This window comes from Neolamprologus brichardi, chromosome 7 (assembly GCF_056152115.1).
Source record: "Neolamprologus brichardi isolate AB-2024 chromosome 7, ASM5615211v1, whole genome shotgun sequence".
Taxonomy (NCBI): domain Eukaryota; kingdom Metazoa; phylum Chordata; class Actinopteri; order Cichliformes; family Cichlidae; genus Neolamprologus; species Neolamprologus brichardi.
Genome location: NC_142110.1, coordinates 56,532,017 through 56,554,289, shown reverse-complemented (window position 1 = coordinate 56,554,289; position 22,273 = coordinate 56,532,017). Strand labels below are relative to the sequence as shown.

At 37.2% G+C, this 22,273-nt stretch overlaps 2 protein-coding genes across 3 annotated transcripts in view; both read right to left on the bottom strand.

Moving 5' to 3' along the window:
- Nucleotides 1-349: 349 nt before the first annotated feature.
- Nucleotides 350-10,529, bottom strand: pla2g3 (phospholipase A2 group III). The gene is made up of 7 exons (XM_006804694.3): nt 9,927-10,529; nt 5,802-5,934; nt 5,575-5,709; nt 3,855-4,201; nt 3,645-3,768; nt 3,167-3,277; nt 350-2,644 (listed from the first exon to the last, which is right to left on the bottom strand). The coding sequence occupies exons 1-7, from the start codon at nt 10,444-10,446 to the stop codon at nt 2,428-2,430; spliced, it is 1,587 nt and encodes a 528-aa protein (XP_006804757.1). The 5' UTR covers nt 10,447-10,529; the 3' UTR covers nt 350-2,427.
- A 2,713-nt stretch (nt 10,530-13,242) lies between these two features.
- The window catches only part of rph3aa (rabphilin 3A homolog (mouse), a), a 44,573-nt gene continuing 35,542 nt past the window's right edge, over nt 13,243-22,273 (bottom strand). For both annotated transcript variants that reach the window (XM_035913862.2, XM_006804695.2), the window contains exons 10-16: nt 20,666-20,775; nt 20,450-20,576; nt 18,544-18,597; nt 17,005-17,156; nt 16,497-16,578; nt 16,299-16,395; nt 13,243-14,738 (exon numbers count right to left, since the gene is read on the bottom strand). In XM_035913862.2, the coding sequence (XP_035769755.2) occupies nt 14,605-14,738; nt 16,299-16,395; nt 16,497-16,578; nt 17,005-17,156; nt 18,544-18,597; nt 20,450-20,576; nt 20,666-20,775 (756 nt within the window). In that variant the 3' untranslated portion in view covers nt 13,243-14,604. The remainder of the gene's footprint in view (nt 14,739-16,298; nt 16,396-16,496; nt 16,579-17,004; nt 17,157-18,543; nt 18,598-20,449; nt 20,577-20,665; nt 20,776-22,273) is intronic.

The window sequence follows — 22,273 nt, the reverse complement described above, 5'->3', positions numbered from 1 at the left end:
ATTTATTGACCAGACATTAACAAAAAACTGAGCACTGTCTCCTAAAGGAACCTTGTGACAATCCCACATTCTGAATCATCCAGAAGAAGCCCCATTTGCATATACAGTGGTCCCTGTAATAATATTTTACAATTATTACAGATGTTTTAGGGCTGTAAAGCCCCTCACTACACACTTTATACACTTTTCTCAGACAGGCATTAACATTTTCACACTTTTCTCTCTTTTTTAAACACTCTCAAAGTTCCAACCTTCGTAGAAAAAAAAAGTCCAGTATTATACAATGAAACCAAAGATCAAACCCTGTATTCCGGTCAGGTCAGGACGCAGAACACAATGCACTGTAAAAAAAAAAAAAAAAAGCATGCAAAATTGCACAAAAAAAAATCCAGCAAGGTCGCAAAAGGTGACCCGTGTTATCATCATCACCTTTATTTATAAAGCACTTTAAAACAACCACAGCTGACACAAAGTGCTGTACGTTGGAACTATATAATAAAATCACATAAGATATAAATAAAAGCCAAATAAAAGAAAAAGTAAAATACTTAATTAAATAACTAATTTAGTTACAAGAGAAACTAAGTCTCACTGAGGCCGTCATTTTTATAAATGCATTTTGTTTCTTATTTGTATAGTTAAATATTACGCTCATGCTTGTGATCTGGACATATGCAGTTTATGTGAAGAGATGCCTAAATTAAAGAGTAGAAGCAGGATAATAGCCAGTCTGATTCTGTTTTTATGGCAGTAATGATGCCTACTGACAAACACCTCTGAAGCTCAACATGTGACATTTAAGATCTGGAAATCTCAAGATGTTAAATAGGTTTCATTTTATGTTTTACACTGCGCAAATAAATCTTGAAAGTTTGGCTAAACTTAAAATTAGCTAGCAGGTCTATGCAAAACAGGGAGAAACTATTTGTTTGCTTGAAGTAACTCTGACATAACTCTAACATTTACATTTTTCTTATAGATTAAGCAAACTTGTTAGTGAATACTACTCTGGGTATTGCTAGTAACTGCTTTCAGTCTTTAGCCTAAGCTGCATTCATCACTGCAGTCCTTAGCCTCACATTTACAGTTTTGAGAATGATATTGATTGTCTCGTTTAACTGTTAACAAAAGAAATAACAATAATAATAATATATAATAATAATCTCAATTATTTTGAGAACATTAAACAAAATCTACATTGCAATCCTTCACAGCGTAGCAAAAATATAGCATTCAAGTCATAAAATTAATAGGTACAAAGAAGACAATGATAACAATATATCTTAACATTTAACAATATATCTTAACAAACTACCGTTTTTAAATCGAATTAGTTATTTTTTCTTTTTACATCTTACAACATAAAGTACATTTCAACATTTATTTCATATGTACAGCTATTTAAGTAATTTTTTCTCTTTCATGGCTTTACTTACAACATAATTTGCAGCATTTTGCAACTCATACAGTACAGTGCAAATACTTACAAATAGGCTACACATGTGCTGAAATATGAATATAAAACGCATCTACAGTATAGGGTACAGAACTGCAACCATGATTTTATTCTGTGAATACTGAGGTCAACAGTAACCTTTCTTCCAGGACAGCCAAAGCTCCTCCTTTTTAATGAGATGTGTTTTCATGGCAGATATCTCCATCTGTCATCTCAGGAAAAGCACATGTGTTACTAATCATTTTAACAATGGGTCAGCTGAATTGAGTTACTGCAGTGAGTCATTATAGTTTGCCAGTATGGATTATTACAGCTGGCTCTTGAACTTGCACACCTCAATAAAATGCTCTTCTTATTGAATGTTAGTTAGTAAAAACTATGGTGTCCTGCTAAGACCTACCAACATTTCTGTTACACTTTAGGAATAAGTTTATCTTGTCCTCAACAAGGCCATTTTGTTCCTTAGGTACAACCTCCACAACATCCCATACAGTAGACGCCATAAATACACAGTACAATATTTCATAGTAATCCAAAGTTTTCAGTATTGGATAATAAATAAAGAATTGTAACAAAAAAAAGATGTGTATAATATTACATATATTATACACACACACACATACATTTAACATTTCCTTCTCTGTAGGTTTTGCCTAAATAGTATAAAGTCAGTGGAAATAAATCTTCTAAGCTTGTATTGCTGATCTAAAAATTAATTAAATTAAATTAACATGATCTGTGCAGGCCTTAGAACATCAAACGAGAGTTGACGTTGTCCTGTTAGTCATTATTGACAGAAAGACTTGAGTGTAAAGAAAAATAAAGCTTTCCATAAGAGAGACTGACTGTGAAGAAGATTCATCAGGAAATGAACAGAAAAAAATTTTGCTAATCCATATGAAAACAGATTTCATAGTGTCTTACGTATATAATATATATAATATTGAACATTAGGACAAGGTTTTTTCCCTTTAGACATTTTTTCTCTTCTTCTTTATTTGTCTGCGTCGGGTCAATCTCAGACACAGTTTGTGGAGCCTCACTTCTCTGTCTTTTCTCTTAGCTCTCCTTGGGTTTGGCCTCCTGAGGTTCAGTTGTACTGCCTGTAGATGGTGTTGCTCCTCCACTGCTACGTTGGTCCACTGATCCTGCTGAGGAAGCTCGGCTTTTACCACGACTAGTGTACAGCTGTTGAATGAAGCAGAAGAACAAATGTTTTGTGATGCTACTCAGTATTTAGTTTTAGTGTTAGAGTTGACATACCTTTACTTTACTTAAAAATGTATATTTCATGCATTTTACTAATCATCCACTACATGGGATTATTTACATACAGAACAAGTATAAAGCTTAAGAGAATACACGGCTGAACATGAATTTTAAATCACTGTATGCAATGGAAATGTGTGTAGCATCATCTCATGATCCCTTAGATCTATCCAGAGACTATTTGGAGGACCAGTATTTCCAATTTAGGCACCAAACTAAAATATGTAGCTGTATATAAAAGATTTTGAATTATAGCTCCATGTCCACAGACTGATGCATGGCCATTTTGACCATGACCATTAATGCTATGTCATAATATATCAGTCATAGTGACTGTGTACTTGATCTGACTTCTTCTGTTATACACAGTGATATAACTGTATTATATTCTTTAAAGCTAGGCCAGCTAAATACATCTACTGTATATGTTTGTATACTTACTTGCTGTCTGCCGTGCATTCCTCAAGCAGGAAGCAGGACTGAGACACATGTCCCAGAAGATGAGCTTGCATTTTGGTCAGTTGTCTCTGTTTAGCCAAAGTCTGGAATATTCTAGAAGTACAAAAAGCCCAGTCAAATGAAATGTCCGAGCACATGACAAAGGCAGAGAGCATATGAAAAGGCCACTAGAACAAAAAGAGAACTGGAGAGAGTATCTATGTTAATGGATGTTCCCTATTTTGTGTTACACTATGTATGCCTTGTTGGGAATACACAGAACAAAGCCGAGTGCGCTGTTATGTCAGTGTTTGCACATGCCCTGTAATTACTAAGTAAATTTGTGTATTTTAGATATGGTGTGACACATGCTGAAAATTACCCCCTCTGATTATTCTAGAAAAAAAAGCAAGCAAAATTCTCCGTATGACTTCCCTTTACTGGCAATAATACAGAGAATTTACACAGTGTGTTGCCTTACCTGACAGTACAGTTGCAGTGGTAAAGTGTCTTTGGCTCCTGGTTGTAGAAGCCATATTTCTCATGCTGGGATGGGATCTTGTCCCTACACTCATCGATATCCTTATAGATACCACATGACATTGCTGTAGAGAAGCATCGGCAGAAGTGGTCAGTTACTCTGTTGTAGGAAAATCAGTGAATATACTGAGACGTGGTTAGTATCAAATACCTGTGATATCACGGCCTACTTCAGTCACAGTATGATTTTTGGTTGGTACAATGTTCTCCAGATTTTCTCTTCTGTCAGAAACAGATCCCAAAGGTGTCTCTGTTGCATTACTGCCTGTGTATGTTGTAGCGTTAGTAAGAGGAATGATGGGGGCAAAGGGTGTAGGGACTGTGAATGCAGCAGCAGTATTGGAGGAAAGCTGTAAATCTGAAGTGCTATTCTCTAGGAGTTCTGCAGGTGTGGTAGAGTTGATCACAGAGCTGTTCATGCTTTCATCTGTTGGCTTAGATTTGTACAATATGGGTGAATGAACCTCAGCATACAGAGCCATTTTAGTCTCCTTACACCTGCAAGTGAACCCAAAGGACAAAAAAATTACAGAAATATTTAGTTTTCTTATTGTTCCCAAGTGTTGACTTGGAAGATGGATGCTTTCTCTCAGATTAAAATTAAGTTACAAATACCAGCCTGAAACCAGTCTGCACCAAAAGAGAAAAGATGGACTTAATTCAATTCAATTTTATTTATATAGCACCAAATCACAACAACAGTCACCTCAAGGCACTTTATATTGTAAGGTAGACCCTACAATAATACATACAGAGAAAAACCCAACAATCAAATGACCCCCTATGAACAAGCACTTTGTCAACAGTGGGAAGGAAAAACTCCCTTTTAACAGGAAGAATATCCTCTGGCAGAACCAGGCTCAGGGAGGGGCGGCCATCTGCTGCGACCGGTTGGGGGGAAAGAAGGAAGACAGGATAGAAGACACTTAGCTACAGTGACTTCGCCTATTACTTAGTGAGGTATTCACTAAGTCTGAAGACTAGTGATTGAGGCCATGAACTTATCAACTAATCGTTTAAAGAGGTCATAGAGAATGAGAGACTTCACTACAAGCAGACTTCTATCTATCTATCTATCTATCTATCTATCTATCTATCTATCTATCTATCTATCTATCTATCTATCTATCTATCTATCTATCTATCTATCTGTTGCTGAAAACAAGGAGTAATGGCAAGCTTATCTAGTTTTAGTAATAATCAACACTTCATGCTTTATGTATTGATTAGCTGTATATGTAAACTATAATATTCACTAGATAATTAGTTTGGATTTAGCTACACACTCAAAAACGCTCAATTTGGCTATAGCTAAACCTATGATTAAGTTGCCTGACTAAATTGTTTGAACTAATCCATTTTTGTCATATGAAAAATTGTCTTAAAACTTGGTCTTGCATGGGAAAAAAAAGAAAATGTAGCTGGGTGTTTTGACATTGCAGGTGAGGTAAATAAGTATGGAGTTAATTTAAGTTAGCTGGTTAGTTGGCTGATAGAGTCAGGCTAGCTTTTTTTTCTTTCTGACGCAGTAAAACTGGGTCAAAAAGGTGACACCTTATCAAAGAGATTACCTTTAGTCCAGGTATATGTTTTTTTTTCTAGATGTAAAAAGAGGCGAAAGTCTCCACTGTTTCCTGTAATTAGCTTGAGATCCAATTAGCTTTATCTCAACCAAAGTAGTGAACTACCAAAGCAATTTGTAAACCTGCTAGCAATCTAAGGGACAGATGCCTCAAACCCAGAACAAATAAAACTATAATGGCTGGATACCATGAGAGGTCAGGGAGAAATAACAATACTGGATGAATCCTAGACCTTCACAATTACAGAACACACAAAAATCATTTTATTTCCATCACAGCTTTACTTACATTCCAAACCAGTTTCTCTGTGTACACTGAAGCCGATGGGAGAATGTAAAGCAGTGCATCTTCAGCAGGTTAAAGAAGGTATATCCCACTACATCAGCTATGCCGTCATTCGCCTCCACCAAACAACTTCGAAACCTTTAACATATTTGATGCCATCATTTTAAGAAAGAATCAACATCATGCAACAAACCAGCTGAAAAATAATCAGGAAAGGATAGGATAATTACTTGTTGTCACAGTCACAATGAGACATGGTGAAGATGTTGCTGTTGAAAATGCCAAACTCTGAGTGAAAGGACAGAATGGTGTGTCTGCACTGATCGTGCTCCCGGCAGCAACGGTCGGTCTCTGAAAACACTCCTGCAACAGGTCAAAACATATATAGAAGATGTGGATTAAAAGACTGTAACATGATTGAAACTCTCCAAAATGTAAATGTCAGTTTACTTGTTGTGATCTTTGTTTTTTTTCCTTTCTGTCAGTAATGTTCTTGGGTTTGTTCCCATTCCTTAAGTGTGCCACAAGTGTGTGTATATATATATATATATATATATATATATAGATAGATAGATAGATAGATAGATAGAAATAAAATATAACATTTACATATATTATTTACCCAAAAACCTGAATAAGGTTTATTGCATTGTTAAGGAAGTGCGGATTTATCTTTTTGTTTGCTGAGAAAAACTGAAACTTCAAACAGGTAAAAATATATGTATAATAAAATCAACTTTTTAAATGCTTCTTCAGAAAATTATTGAACTTCATTCAAATTAAAGACAGTCTAAATGGTCATTTTAGTGACTAAAATTAGCAGACAAAAGGGCTAGCAGAGGTGAACTTTGGCAGAAAGCTATTAGCAATGACATACCTGTCAAAGCAGCCATATCCTGGAATATCAAGGGGAGAATTATTCCCCCATAGAAATTTTTGTAACGGGCTGTAAACATACTTTTTAATGCAGGGATGTTTTTGCTTTTTTAGTATGGGAATCTACTCTCTATTTAAAGAAGAGGGCTTTTGAAGAAGGAGCAACTGTACACTGTTCCAAAAAATAGTAATGTCAAAGTATCTTACTGTATATTTTACAGTTTTGTACTGTCTTTCTAGGATATCATTAAATTTACATAAGTAGACTGTGATCTTACATGTCAAAGGTAAAATAACGTAACAGCTCTGTAAATATAGTAAAACACAATTTACTTGTTTTTTAAATATATTTTTTTGTACATATGCATATTTAGATTGTAAAAATACATCCAGAAATGTATCATAATTTCACAAATATTTGTCTGTTATGTGAGAGAATGATCTGTTAAATTCAAATGTAATACTATGGAAAAATATATAAAATGATCGAAAATTAATGAGAATAATCAATAATTAAAGGAGTATTTGAATTATAATTTTGCTGAAAATTTCACGTCACCTAGGTCGAACACCTAGGTGACGTGTTGGGGGAACAGCTAGTTCTCTCCCATCATGCCTTGGGACATGTGCTGCTTAGATGTTCTTGTTTTATTGTTTATGGTTACGTTACTTTTAACTGTTGTCTTGAATGTTGTGTTTATGCCGTGGTGCAGAGTCACTGACAGTTGTTGTTTTGTAGAGGGAGTGCTGCACCATGAGTGACTTCTGTTGTGCTGTTGTTGAACATTGAGGCACATCGTAGCACCAACAAGTGTTTTAATAAAGAGCTCCCCTACCAGTTTTGGGGTTGGTTGACAAGCTCAATCTCTCTCTGTGAACTTCTTTGTTAAGATTCCTTAGCATGCCGCAATGTAAAACATTGCACAGCCACGGTGTGCTAATTATAAATTTTGAACAAGAAATGTAGAGTAAGGAATTGCAATTAATATAAATCTCAGAACAGAAATAGGCCTCTGCACCTAGGGTGAGGGTGTGGCCATGAAAACAATGTGACATGCCATTGGATGTTGGGACACATAATAACATGATGCTAAGCATCGGCCAATGAATGTAAACTAACAACAACCAGGTCGCGGGTATGGCTGTGACCGTAGGAAAAAATCCTAATATGAAGGTATTTTACTGCATTTTACAGTAGTGTTCTGTTCTTCTAGAATATCATTAAAGTTACGTAAATAGACTTTGACTTCACATTTCAAATGTAAATTAACGTTAAATCACTGTAATGTAATGAAACATAATTTTCATGATTATTAAATGTATCTGTCTGTACATATGCATATTTAGATTGTTAAAATACATTCACAAATGTATCATGATTTCACAAATATCTGTCCGTTATTTGAAAGATCAAACTGTTGAATTCAAATGTAATGCTATGGAAAAGTATATAACATGATCCCTATAAGCTTGTGTTACATCACATAAGTATTGTTATCATTGCTAGTTAGGGCCATCGTGGCTCAAGAGTTGGCAGTTCGCCTTGTGATCAGAAGGTTGCCGGTGTTGTGCCAAAAAGTGATTTCCAGTGTTTCTGTGTATTTTTTATGTGTAATATCTTTACATATGTTCGTAAATAGACTTCGGTGAACAGGGGATACAAAGGGGTTACATAAAGAATTAAAAAAATTATCTGTTTTTTAAGTATCTTTACAACTTGTACTTACATTATAACCAATCCGGTCCTTTATCCCCACTTAAAATATTTTTACAGAACTATTGTAATATTTGCTGCCATTTCTGCTGTCCTGTTGGGCAACTTACTCTTACAAAATACATTTTTAATGTTAATTAGATTTTTTTTTACTGCATAAATAAAGGTTATATAAAAGTCACTGCCAAAAACTGATTGCGGCTTCTATCTTGTTACACAAATGTTGTTTGTGGCTCAAGATGACTTTATGTCATCCATAAGGGATGCATTTGACATATGTTTAACATATTATAGCCCAACAAGTTACTTATAGCACTTTAAATATGAGCAATCGCTTTTTGGCAAATACCGGAAATCAGTTTTTGGCAGACAATCACTTTTTGGCACAACACCGGTTCGAGGCCCGTCGTTGTGTCCGTGGTCAAGACATTTCACCTACTGGCGATGGCCAGAGGGTGCGATATGGCAGCCTCGCCTCTGTCAGTCTGTCCCAGGGCGTGCAATCCATTATTATTTAAACCAACTGTTAACTGTATATTTCTGTACATTTACGTATTATGGTTCATATTGCCACATTCATTGACCTTGTTTATAGGTAATTTCATTGTTTGATCACGTTAAAATGTTCCTAATAAAATGTCTTAAAGCACTTGGAAAAGGCAGAATCCCATGTAAAATTAGCGCAACAAACTCTATTTTCATTACTGAAAATGACCGTATTTTTATGGGACAGTTATTTTCTGTTATTTTACGGTCGTATTTTGGCGCCCCAGCTGCCGGAATATTACCGTTTTTTTTAAGATGTTTTTTTTTTTTTTTCCTATTTAGATGATTTCATTGTTTAATCACATTAACGTGTTCCTAATTTAATGTTTAGCGGCACTTGAAAAAGGCGAGATCCCATGTCAAATTAGCGCAACTACTTGTATTTTCATTACTGGAAATAACCGTATTTTTATGGGGAGTTATTTTCTGTCATTTCACGGTTGTATTTTGGCGCCCCAGCTGCCGGAATATTACCGTTGTTTTAGGATGTTTTTTTTAACAGTGTAGTTTTTGGCACTTGTGCATAAGCCTCACCTTTCAGCTCCAGAGAGTACAGCTGTGATATTACACAGAAGAGAGAACACCCACTACTTTTTCTGTCTATATCTATATGTACTGCATGCCATCCATCTATTTCAGTTTTTCCTTATCTGCTTCATGGATAAAATATCTACCCTAGACCCATTGTGAGACAAATTTTTAATTTTGGCATTTATAAATGAAATTAGCTACACTTTATGTAGAGACACAGTTTAAAAGATGAACACTAAACACAAGGATTTAGCAAGCAAGAAAGGCAGAGGTCAGTTAGTTGAATTATGGGAAATATATGTCCCTATAGGCTGTTTCTGGAGTTTGGGAGAGAAGGGGCTAACATAGTTCACTGTCTGCGGCTTTCATTTTGCTCATTGTAAGTCTTTCTCTTGCATGTGTAATAACTTTGTGGAATTGCTAACCTTGTTTCATCTACTATTTTTAACCCCATATCACTGGTTTCCAACTTTTGAAAGAAATGAAAAATATGTACTTATGCACCATAGCAAGTTGTGCCCAACAGATCAATCAGAATTGAAAGAAAAAATTCAGAAGAAAAATTAAACATAGTTTTTTTTTTTTTTTTATCCTTTAAATGTTAGAGCAAACTTTAGTATTAAGGCTCCAAAGGTGGGAAGCACTCCCTGTACATAAGTTCAAAAACGGAGTTCATGGATCCACATACCCAGATTTGAATATGAGGGTGCCTTGTTGCCAGAGCCGCACCAGAGAGTCCCGGGTACAATAAAACCGCGCTTTACACGCTTATGTATGCTGACCTCTGACCTCTCATCTTGACCTTGAACAAGAACACTCCTCACCGACCTCTTTCCTGTGGGTTCCCCGAGAGACGCCAGGGAGACGCACAGCCCTTCTGTCTCTAACACGGAGTCCAAATGGACATTTTCATTCGGATGCTCTGAAAAGCCCCGCGCGCGCTCCCGGCACAGAGACAAATAGTTCTGGGTCACCGCTGTGTCGTCGCTCCAAGTGCAGCCAAGCAGAGCGCGCTCTCCGGACCAGGCGGTGTGGTACAGCCGCAGAGATGGAGGGGTCTGCTGCGGGTCGCTACGGAGAAAACTGTAGTGCATTTCTCCGTTAGCAGAAACTTTAGTCCACGTGCAGAGAACCGAGGCTGCTGCTGCGGTGCAGCTCAGGAGTGATGATATGCAGATGAGAGTAACAAGTGGAGCGATGCGCATCATGGTGGCGGCGGGTCGAGGAGGAAAGCAGCTGAAGGAAACAGGCTGGGAGACGGTTTCACTTCAGTATTGTTGTTTCACGCTCTGAGGACTTACGGACAGATCGACAGACTCCGGGTCGATTTTAAATGAGAAGAGGAGGAGGAGGGTGGTAGAGGAGGAGGAGGGTGCTCGGGTGATCCGGTGGTACTAAAATAAACACAATATCCAAACCACCCATGTGACCTGTTAGCATAGCCAAACACTTTACTCCCGCCCCCACACAGCCACGCAAGGACACACACACACACACTCTATCTGTCCCACATCACAGACAGTGACCATGATACACACTATTGACAACACCCACCAAACCCACCCAGACACATACCCACAGGCAGCACGCTGCTACCAATCTACAAATGTATCTTTAAAAGTGATAGACACTCCCCAAATACACATTCTGACAACCTTATCAGTGTTTACTGACTGACAGATGGAAATCTCTTGGAACTCCTGGGAGATTTGCTTTTATATTCAGTCCTTTCTCACTTTCTCCAACCTATGTCAAGACAGAAACTTTTAAACCATAATCCAAAAGCAAGCAGGCTTTTGGATTATGGACCTTTTACTACTATTTCTCAATCTTTTTTTTTTAATTGACCTAAAGTGAAGCACTGCCCTCTTATGATCTCTAATCACAGGTTATGTCATTAGTGTTAGGTACACTAGGCTGGTGCCAGATTCTGTTGTGCTTTTAATCCTTTATGGGATAAATTCAACAAGCTGTTAGAAATATTCCTCAAAGATTTTGCTCCATGTTGACAGGAGCTGTCAATTACACATCCATGATGTAACTCTAGTTCAACCACATCCCAAAGGGGCTCTGTTGGTTTGAGATGTAGTAACAGTGGGGACCATCTGAATACAGTGAACTCATTGTCAAGAAACCAGTGTCAGAAGATTTGAGCTTTGTAATGCAGAGCGTTATCTGGCTGGAAGCAACTATCAGAAGATGTATGGTTATGAAGGTCCCCAACAACACTGAGTAGTTAGGCTGAGAAGTTTAAATGGTACTCAGTTTATACTAAGGGGTCCAAAGCATGACAAGAAAAAAACTCTTTTGATAATTTGATGCAAACTGTAGCCTCGGATTCCTGTTCTTAGTTGGCAGAAGCGTCACCTAGTGTGGTCTTCTGCTGCTGTAGCCCTTCTGATTCAAGGTTGAATGTGCTACGCATTCAGAGATACTCTTCTATATACTTTGGCTGTAATGACTGGTTATTTCAGTTACTGCTGCCTCTCTCTCAGCTTGAAGCAGCCCGTCCATTCTTCTCTGTCCGCTGGCATCAACAAGGTGAGAACTGCTGTTCAGTGGATATTTTGGGAGAGATGGTTGAATAGGAAAACCCCAATAGAACAGGATCTGAAATATTCAGAGCTGCCTGTTTGGCACAGACCAACAAGCATGCTTTGTTCAAAATCACTGAAATCACCTATTCTGATGCTCAGTTATAACTTCAGCAGTCTTGACCATGTCTACATGCAAAATGCACTGAGTTTCTTCCATGGGATCTGCAGGTTACATATTTGTGTTAATGAGGAGTTAAGCAGCTGTACCTAATGATGTGGCCAGTAACTGTATTGCAGTGAGCAGCTCAACCAGGCAGACTGTTCTCTTCAAGTGTGCCTAAAATAGTATTTGAGTGTTGACATATAATCTGTAATCTTATATAATCCGTGGACCCAGAAACATCCTCACCTACAGAAGAGACTTGAACTAAAAAAAATGAAAGACCACAGATGGTGTTTTGTGTCCATTTGACCTTTTTTTTCCACTCCGCTTGTCTCGTTCCAGGGTCATTTTGTCTTTTTTAGCAGCTTTTATTTTATTTTTCAATGACTGCCACTCTCTGTAGTCCTTTTGCATCTTGTTTTTGCAAGCTTGCATACTTATGCTACATTGCTCTCTTTCTTATGATTTTTTTTGTTCTTTTTTGTGGTTGTTTTGTTTGTAGTCATTGAGTCTCCCCTTGGGATTTGTGTCTTTTTAACCTCTCATTATAGTAGGTTTCCTCTATTTTATTGTAATTTCACCTCTCTTTTGGTGATTTTGTTTACTGTTGTGGTCATCTTTTTTCCCTTTTCTCTTTTTCTGTTCTCTGTTTGCTTCTTTTATTACCAGGTCATTTGTCTTTATCCCTTCTTGTGATTTTTGTGTCATTTTGTGTCACTTAGTAGCCATTTTGCATTTTTATAGCCATTTTATTACATCATTATTGTCTCTCGTGTGTTTCTCCTGTGGTTGTTTTGCTTATCTTTATATATTCATTTAGTCTCCTTATCTTTTTGTTGTAATGGTCTGTAATGTTTTTGTGTGTTGACATTTTTTGCTCTTGGTTTTTGTGTTTGCATTTTTTTTTTCTAGAGTCAGTAAAGTGTTCATTGCCATTATATAGTTTGATGCAGACCTTTGCAGAGTTTCACGGCTTAATTCTACACAGCCTTTTGCTCTGTCTGAAGGTCTTGGAGTTGAAATGTAAATATTGGAGTTCTTGCCAGGCCTATCTTTTCAGCAGTGGTAGAACCTTTCTGATAACATCAAAAGTGAGATCATAGCTCGTAGATCATTCAAGATCAGACTTTTTTAGAGTGTAATGAGTCTATAAACTTTCCCCCAGTTGGACAGAAGAAGTTTTATCAGGAGAAGTCAAAGTTCACAAATTTTTCAGCTGCGTGTCTGTCTGAGCTGATTGGTTTGAACCTCACCTGATTCAGACAAAGTTTATGCCATGTCATACACAACAAATGCCGAGCAAGTTTCATCAGGTCTTTATTTATTAGCCATGTGTTGCTACAGACATGCACCAATATCAGTACAGACAGGACAATGTTGAATACGTAACTGAAAACAACCTGCAAATGTATATAAGATATACCTGTGGAGCAATATTTCATCATGTTCCAAAAACAGAACTTCCGGTGACCAGATATTCCACTTCATGTGAGACTGGACATAAAGTGGAACCCTTACTTAAATCCCTTAACTCCCTCCTCCTATATATTCATATATTTAGACAATGTCACACATTTTAATTAGTTCTATTAGTTCTTGTTTACCAAACTCATCTCCTAAAAGTCTCACAAAAAATAAAACAAGAAAAATGATCAATAATAGATTTGCCAGTATATATGGATGAACACCTTTTCAACTCCAAAGATGAATACCAGACAGAACAGTGTTGTCCGTTTAAATATTCTGAACAACTGAACATGTGGTATAACCCTTAGTAATTCTTTGGGTTCAGATTCACACAGGCCACATTGTGCCTTTTCCCCACATTTAGTTTCCTAAGATCTGGTCAACCTAACAGCCACTGCATAATTAAACTTGTTTTTGAAATAATCATTATTATAATTTCATGCAGAAACATTTTAGGTTGTTGAATACTCCCCACATGCATGGAAGAAGGTGATGTAGCGACCATGAAGATATGGAAAACAGTATGTTATCTGCATGTCACATTAACAGCAAAACAAATGATTGTTCACTGCAGTGCCTAACGTAATATTTAACAGATGCATAAAGCAGAATAAATAAGTACTACAACACATGAAAATAAAAACATAACACCCATACCCAAACAATATGGAAAATCAGATGATAACACATGACCTTAGGTGACATGGATACATATCAATATCAGTACGTGTAAGTTCTGTAGATACTCTTTTTGGTCATTTGTAGACCAAAATAAAATCAATCAATCAGTCAAAACACAGAGAAAATGGGTGAGAGATAGAAAACTGGAAATACCCCTTTCTAGGTCTGAGTAGAGGCGCACTTCATTACAACATGCCGACTTGATGACGAAAATCGAATGTTATCTTGTCCATAAAACACGATAATCAGTTCAAACCTTAATGCATGTCAGAAGATTTGTTTATAGTCTTATACAGTTTATGATATGACAAACTCCTTTTGACAAAAAGCATAAAGGTCAACATCCATGTTGGTCACAAAAAACAATAGTGCTTAAAATGAAGCTTTCATATAGCATTTTGCAGCAAACTACATTGAAAGCAAGAGTACATTATTTGTCTACCTGCACTCATGGAAGACAATATTTTACAGAGAGATATGGAGAAAAAAATACAGAGAAGAGTTGAAGGTTTCAACTTTCAATCCTCAAACTGAGTGGTGTTGTCATTTAGAAGAACATGCCAACGCTCAATCTTCTTGTCTTTATTCTTGAGGCATTCATACCAGTGCTTCAAACACTCTCCTTTAGCCTGGATGCCTAACTGACAGCCACCTAAAAGTAGAAAGGAAACCATTATAAAAGGTGAATATTTGTCTATTTCATTATGTACAAGCTTATTTCTAAATTTATAATACTTGCAGTGGCAGCATGTTCACATCTGAGGGTTCCTAAAACAAGGCTACGCTTTAGAATTGTGTAGTGGTCAAACTGTGCTAAGATCAGTCAATGGTTTTCTGATAATTGGCCAACTTCTATATAAATTGCCTGGACAGAAAAATGAAAATCTTTGTGACACTAATAAGTCTAATAATGCACAACATTAGGAGCTTACAGAATTGACTGCATGTAAAAGACAGACACAGATACGTGGTCTTATAAGTGAAACCTATGCAAGAAGGGCTTCAAATCTTTGTCTTTGAACTCGCCAGCAAGGGGGTTCTCTGGTAGGAATAAAAGTGATGGTTATATATGTCTGTGGGCAAACAATTCTCAGCAGTTCCAAGTGAGTTCATGGCTTTTAATACTGGTTTCAAGTCATACTAACTACAACATTAAGTTCTTTTTATAGTTTATGGTACTTATTAGAGTCAGAAAAGAGGATAAACCAGAGCATTTTTATTAGCTAACATCCTGCGATTGACTAGTCATTAGAACACTCAGATCCACCCCTCACTTTCAACATCCAAAACACCATGGTGATGGCAGTTACAACAGCCAGATTGTGGCTTCATGACTGGACTTAACTAACAAATACATGATACAACAGTGGCTACATCAATACAGTAGTGTAACAAGTGTGTGCCCCCTTCCTGATGTTTTTCATATTTGTTGCACTAACATGTTTTATATCATCAAACAAATTTTAATATTAGCCAATGATGTCCCGAGTAAATACAAAATGCAGTTTTTAAATGATGATTTCATTGATTAAGGGAGAAAGGATATCAGAATCTCCCTGGTCCTGTGTGAAAAAAGTAATTGCCCTTCTTCTTAAATCATGAATTAATGTAATTAACTACATGTTTTAGAAAGTTGAGCTCAATTTCACTATTCACTGCTGTCTACCAAAACATCCTGAAGGAGAATGTCCAGCCATCTGTTCAAGCTGAAGGGCACTTGGGTTCTGCAGCAGGACAAATGATCCGAGACACAATAGTAAGTCCACCTCTGAATGGCTTAAGACAAACTAAATTAAGACTTTGGAGTGGCCTAGGCAAAGTCCTGATCTGAACCCGATTGAGATGCTGTGGCATGACCTTAAAAAGCTCGTTTATGCTTGAAAACTCTCCAGTGCGACTGAATTACAACAAGTCTGCAAAGATGAGTGGCCCAAAATTTCTCTGATTGGTAGTTATTGCTAACGCTTGATTGCAGTTGTTGCTGCTAAGGGTGGCCCAAGCAGTTATTAGGTTTAGGGCACAATCACTTTTTTATTCAGGGCCATGTAAGTTTGGATTTTTTCCCTCTCAATAATAAACACCTTCATTTAGAGACTGCCTTTTGTGTCTAAATTTGTTTGATGATCTTAAACATTTAAGTGTGACAAACATACAAAAAATCAGGAAGTGGACAAACATCAATAAGGATATGTGATCAAAGTTATTAACTTACCAATAAAATCATTGGATTTCCCCATGTCATAGTCCCAGACTGAGATGTCAAGTGTTTTCTTGGCTAGCTCACCATGCTTAATTTCATAACTGAACTCCTATAACATAGTGACAGAAGAAAGTTTATTACAAAACTGTGAGTGAAATCTGGATGGGCAGAAAATGGCAAAATCCGCAGAAAACAACAGAAAAGACTCACCTCATTAAACTCTGGGTTAAGTGTCTTCTTTTTGATCTGTGTCTTGTTTTTAGCTTTCTTTCCCATGTCTGGCTTGAGACATCTATCAAAGAGGACAGAACAACAAAGGTAAAATGCCATCCCTTGGGAATGAAGTTCAAGATTTCTGGGAATGTTTATTTGCTTTGTTGAGCTCACTGACTTTGCTTGAAAATTTAACATCTATTTAAATGTTAACAAAGCACATTTCAACAGTTAAGTCAGATTAGCAGTGATAATCATAATCAGAAGTCTATTTTGAGTTTATTGCATATTTTTAACTTTGACGGGTCTAGGCTAGTTAACTTAAGAAACTGTCACTCCAGCTTCATATTTACTGAGGAGGCAAGATGTGTTACTGATACTTTTGTCCAATTCTTAGCAAAGCTAAGCAAAAAAACAAACAAATGAAAAAAGGATTTCCCCACTGTCATAGAGAGTTTATCTATGTAGTGACATTAGTGCAGATACAGCTGGAAAAAACACATACACTTTGACAAACGGGTCAGAGTATCCATTGGAGTCCATGGCAGCCAGGTGAGCACACCGGACCACACCTACTATCAAATGACTGTGCTGGCTGCTGTACATCAATGATATCAAGATACGGCCCCTCTCCTCTGAGTTTTCAACTTCTTTCAGCTGTGAACACATATGCGTAAGTGACATGTACCAAATAACTTTAACATAAATAAATGAAAACTATTTCAACAAATTTGTCTTTGTAGTAAACACACTAACATATGTCACTGGGATAAATCTCTACCCAAAAGTTCACCATGGAGTTCCACAGGGTTCTGTCCTAGGACCTATGTTTTACTCCGTGATGGCTAGAGAATTTGCATCTGTCTGAGATGTAACTAGAAGTACAAATGAGGATAAAACTATGAACCCCCTTATGAAATTTTCTTTTTAAAGTAAGTTCTGTTAAATAAGTTCCTCCACATTTGATGGTCTTCAGCATAGATCTTGGTCTTCGGGCACCCCACAGATTTTACACAAATCTTCACATATTATTTTTTCCTCATGATTCCTTCCACCTTGACAAGATTCTCTGTTCCAGACGCATTGAAGCATCCCCACAGTATAATACTCTTAGTGTACTCCTAGTGTGTTTCACAATGTGGATAGTTGTCTTTGGGTTGTGTGCCACTTCCTTGTTTCATTAAACATAAGCAGTGCCACTGTGATCAAAGAGCTCTATTTTCAGCTCATCTCACAAAAGGATGCATGCAGTATCCAGCATCCATAATGTTTCTTGCTTTGTTTATTTTTTTATATAGTGCCAATATGCATTGAAGTTTTTCTCTTACTGAACTTTTTTTTTCTTCCTCATAGTTTTTGCCTGGATAGTGATGCAACCACTTTCATGCCTTATTTGAAAGACAATAAACCACAATTTGAGTATCTACTGAGGCAAAGTGTCCTGTTCCTAAAATCACATAGTAAGATATCTGTATAACTTACTGAAACTCATCAGACCAGTTTTATGTAAGATAACATGAGACGAAAGGATTACTGGGACAGATAAAAGTGAGATCTACCATGGCTGTTAAATGAATATAACTGATGACAGAAAAAGTAAAAAAAAAAAAAAAAAAAAAAAAAAAAGATCAGTAACATCTGTCTGATATAATTAACATAGTATGTGATCAGGTCATTGTCTGGCACAAAGGCAGTGCACAGCAGTGGTTAGTAAGCAGTGGTAATACTGGGCTTCACCATAAGAGCTGAAGCCTGGGAATCTGAAGAAACTACTTTAGGCTACAGTGCATATATACATACATCCTTCAGAAAAACCTGAAACCTGAAAATAAGCAAATGCAAGATACATCAAATAAAAGAACATAAGTAACATCAGTATAAAAGGAACAGTGGCCTTAAGTATATTACCTGATTTTTTATTTGAAATTGTGTAATGTTATATATTTTACATTTACACAAATGTAGCTTATATGTTTTAATTTCTATTTTTTTAAATACGTATATTAACTAATGCACAGTGGTGAGATCTATGTGAAGGTCTTACATCATCCTCATAAAGAGCCATGCCACGGATGGATCCTCCTACAGCCTTCTTCACCTGTACAGAGAGCAAACCATCATCATTGTCATCATCATCCTCGTCATGACTGAAGCTAGAGCCTTTATCATTAGTTTGTGTGTATAGAAGTAAAATAGGAAATGTCACTGTTCAAGGACTACTTCAGCATTTCTTAGTATAAAAACGAAAACCCAGGTAAACAGCTATTTAAGCACGGTTAAAGATCAGTAAGTAACATGTTGCATCCCATTTCCAAAGACCATACAAAACTTAAGGTGTCAAGCAGAATCCAGTCATACTGTAGAAAATGCTTTCCTGTTTCCAGTATTTATGAGAAGTTTTTTCCCGGCTCTAACTTTTCAAACAATTCGTCAAAGACTTTCACTTCTACAATGTATGGCCTGCAAACTATATGGACAAAGTATTGGGGTACCTCGTAATCTTTAAATTCAGGTTTTGTCAGTGTGCATGCCACAGGGTAATAAAACTGGACACCAAGCTATGTATACTTTTTTCCATATACACTATTAAGTGTATATGTATGCATAAAGTACAAAATAATACATTTTATCTCTTCAAGTGTCTAGCCATTTGTGATTAAAACATTCACTTTTAGATCCATTTAAGGTCCACCTAAAGTTGTTCAGTTTTCAAGGAATAAAATGTTATTATATGAGCACTATAAATAATAACTGTTAAACAGCTGCTCTGGTGGTTAATCCTACTAGAGGATCAGCAGACAGACCTATCACGAAATTGTACATACCGAGAATTCCATTTATGCTAGTGTTTTTAAAAGGGAACTAATACATTAGATGTATTCTTGGCCACCAAAGTCATTTTTGTCAGGGTTCCTGGGTGGTTCACCAGCTGTATTCAGTTCATGTTCAGTTTATGTTCCACATTCATATTTCCCACTTTTCCCACATCGTGCCAGCCCTGTTCTCACCGGACCCTAATCATCATCATTAGCCAGTGTACTTAAGTCCTCAGTTTCATCCTGGTCTTTGTCGTCTCATTGATGTTAATGTTGTCTACTCTGTACGTGTGTTCAGTTCAGCCAGTCATTTCAGTTCAGCCAGCCATCTTATGTTCAGCTCACCTGCTCGTCATAATAAGCACCAGCCTTCACCTACCTGTGAGTCCAGCGTTTGGGTCCTCATTTCCTAGCATCCACACACCCTGACAGTTTTGGGTGATTTGTGGTTTTAAAAGATTCTCATTTGTTTTATACTGAGCCTTGGTGCAAGCTCTCAGTTCATTCACTATCTGAAACAAGCTGTTTTAACTCGCTCACCCCTTAAATTAGATTTCTTTTCATTTGTTGTCCCTTAAGCAAGTTTAAACCGAAGCAAAATGGGACTTATGCAGCTATAGCCAGAGCTGTGTCCCCGTGGTGTCCCTGAGGTAACCACTTACACTGTAATGAGTAATCTTGTGGCCCAGACTGACCACGTACCTACACCAAGTGGAAAATGTGAAGATTTCACTCGATTGCAAAAGTACTTAATGCCTTTGGAAGCAGCAAGTTACTAGTGCTTTACTAAAATGTCTAAGGAAAGAACATGATAAGATGTTCTGAACTGCTTTGTCATCCTCTAAGATACTGTTTTGCACGAAAATACAAAACAATGTGTAACCTTCATTTCAGATAATGTGTGACTCACAGTTTAAAAACACTGGCATCTCCTGTGATCTGTACTCATTTTTGCATCTCATGTACTTGAGCTGTGCTGTGAGTTCATCTGCCAGTGCTGAGTTAAACTTACAGAAAAACAGTAGCTAACTGTGTGACTTATTAAGCAAATATTTAGAGCAGGTTAAACCCTTAGCTTTTGGCTCACATGTCATTTCAGCATCATCATATTGTCGGTTTTGCCCTCAGACTTACTGGGATCACTCTCTCCAAACAAACACTGAAGTTCTTCTTCTCATTAAATTTCAGTTTCTTGAGGGCCACTCGTGTCTCTCCTATGAATTCATTGTGTCCAAACTTGTCCTCGTCACTCACCGAAAGCCTGCAAACAACAAACGATGCACTCCATGAAAGCCTTTATTTTGATATAAGTAGCAAATCAGTGTTAAAGTATGTAAAAGTCGTTCATACCGCAGGGTTTTGCGTGACATTTCTTCATCTGTGATGCCATGGTAGACCAGGGTTTCATTCCAAACAGGATTCAAGGTGTTTTTAAGTGTCTTGGTACGAAGCTTATTAGACTAAAGATAAGAAATTTAGATGAATTTCTCAAGTAATAAAAGAAACTGAGGAATGACTGAGAACCAATGCTCATCAGAACATCAAACACTTAGCTCCAAGCAAACTGATTATTCTATTTCACTCAAAATGACACAGTACTCCTATCAGCGATGTACCAGCCAACCTAAATTTAAGGCTATGAGCATTAGTCAATTTGTTATTGCAATATTATATAATTGTAGCCCTGGCTATTTAAGTAGCTCATTATTTAAATTTGTTCATTAATATTGATAGTTAATTGCAAATGTTTAATGTGTTCAAGAATGTATACAAATGCCTGCAAAGTATGTGATGTGTGTCAGTTAAATGCACAACCTTTTTATTTGTATTTTGAGGTTTATGTTATTATTTTTGATATGGTATTGATATGTACTACAGCTCCAGTGAACCCTGAAGTAGTCTCAGGTAGATGGGTGGGAGTAAGTGGGGAGCCGTGTGCACTCTGCAGGAAGCGAGAGAGAGGAGAGCTGAACAGTGTCGAGTGAACGCAGAGTTCATAGAAGGCGACAGACGTATTTTCGGGTTGACGGCTAGTTAACTGGAGTCGAGAACTGTTGTACCCTACTGTGAGGTAAATGTGAATTTTGTCTGACACTTGTACCCAATGTTATTGTGTAAAACGGGCTAACTGCTAACCGCGATTAGCCGCTAGCATAACTTCTAACATAGCCGCTGGCGTAGCCTAGCATATTCGCTAAGCTCTTGTTCTGCTCTGTTTTATTTATTAAGCTAATGCTAAGATTGAATATTATCGCATGTGAACTGGCATTTAGCGGGGTTGTGTGATTCAGTAGGAGGAGATGGACGTCTTGCTGGCGTGTCAGAGAGGTCCCTTCTGCTGGTGTGCTGAAGTTATGTGTTCACGTGGGAGCACGTGGAAAGGACGACTGTGAGTGCTGCTGCCGCGGCCTGCTGGTAGCCGTGACCCAGTTTCCCCGCTATCCCCTTGAACTGCCTGGAGGTGTGAGTACTGTTGTTTGCACGTGCTTTTAGTTTACTGCTTGGCAACAAGTGAAGCGACCATATTGATTTAGGTCCCAACGCACCCGAGCCACGACTCAGGCCTGCAACGAGGGGTTTGCTAGCAGAAAGACTGTAGCACTTGAGGTGTGTGTGTGTTTGGTGAGTGTGTGTGGGCCCACAATATTATTTGATTATTTTGTTTCTGTTGAGGTAGATACCTTACCATTGTTTAACAAACTTTATTGATTTTACTTATTTTCTTTTGTGTTGTTAATTAAGCATTCACTAAAGTGGAGTTAACTTTATAATTGACCTGCTTGTGTGTGATTTATTTCCATATAGTGTAGTTTTATTGCATATTTTATACCATAAGCATTAAAAAGGGAGTATCAATAGGAAAGTAACAACAGGAACCCAGGGCCCCTCTCAATAGAACGTGGGACGGGTGTTACATAATATAAGAGCAATTCAAATCAAATAAATTCACCAATACAC

What these genes read in the sequence shown, in the direction of transcription:
- pla2g3 (XM_006804694.3), bottom strand. Translation starts at nt 10,446, where the DNA reads ATGATGCGCATCGCTCCACTTGTTACTCTCATCTGCATATCATCACTC. An exon ending in CAGAGAAACTGGTTTGGAAT is followed by an intron (nt 4,202 to 5,574) that starts GTAAGTAAAGCT and finishes GTTCACTTGCAG; the next exon opens with GTGTAAGGAGACTAAAATGG. An exon ending in AGTAGGCCGTGATATCACAG is followed by an intron (nt 3,769 to 3,854) that starts GTATTTGATACT and finishes GCTTCTCTACAG; the next exon opens with CAATGTCATGTGGTATCTAT.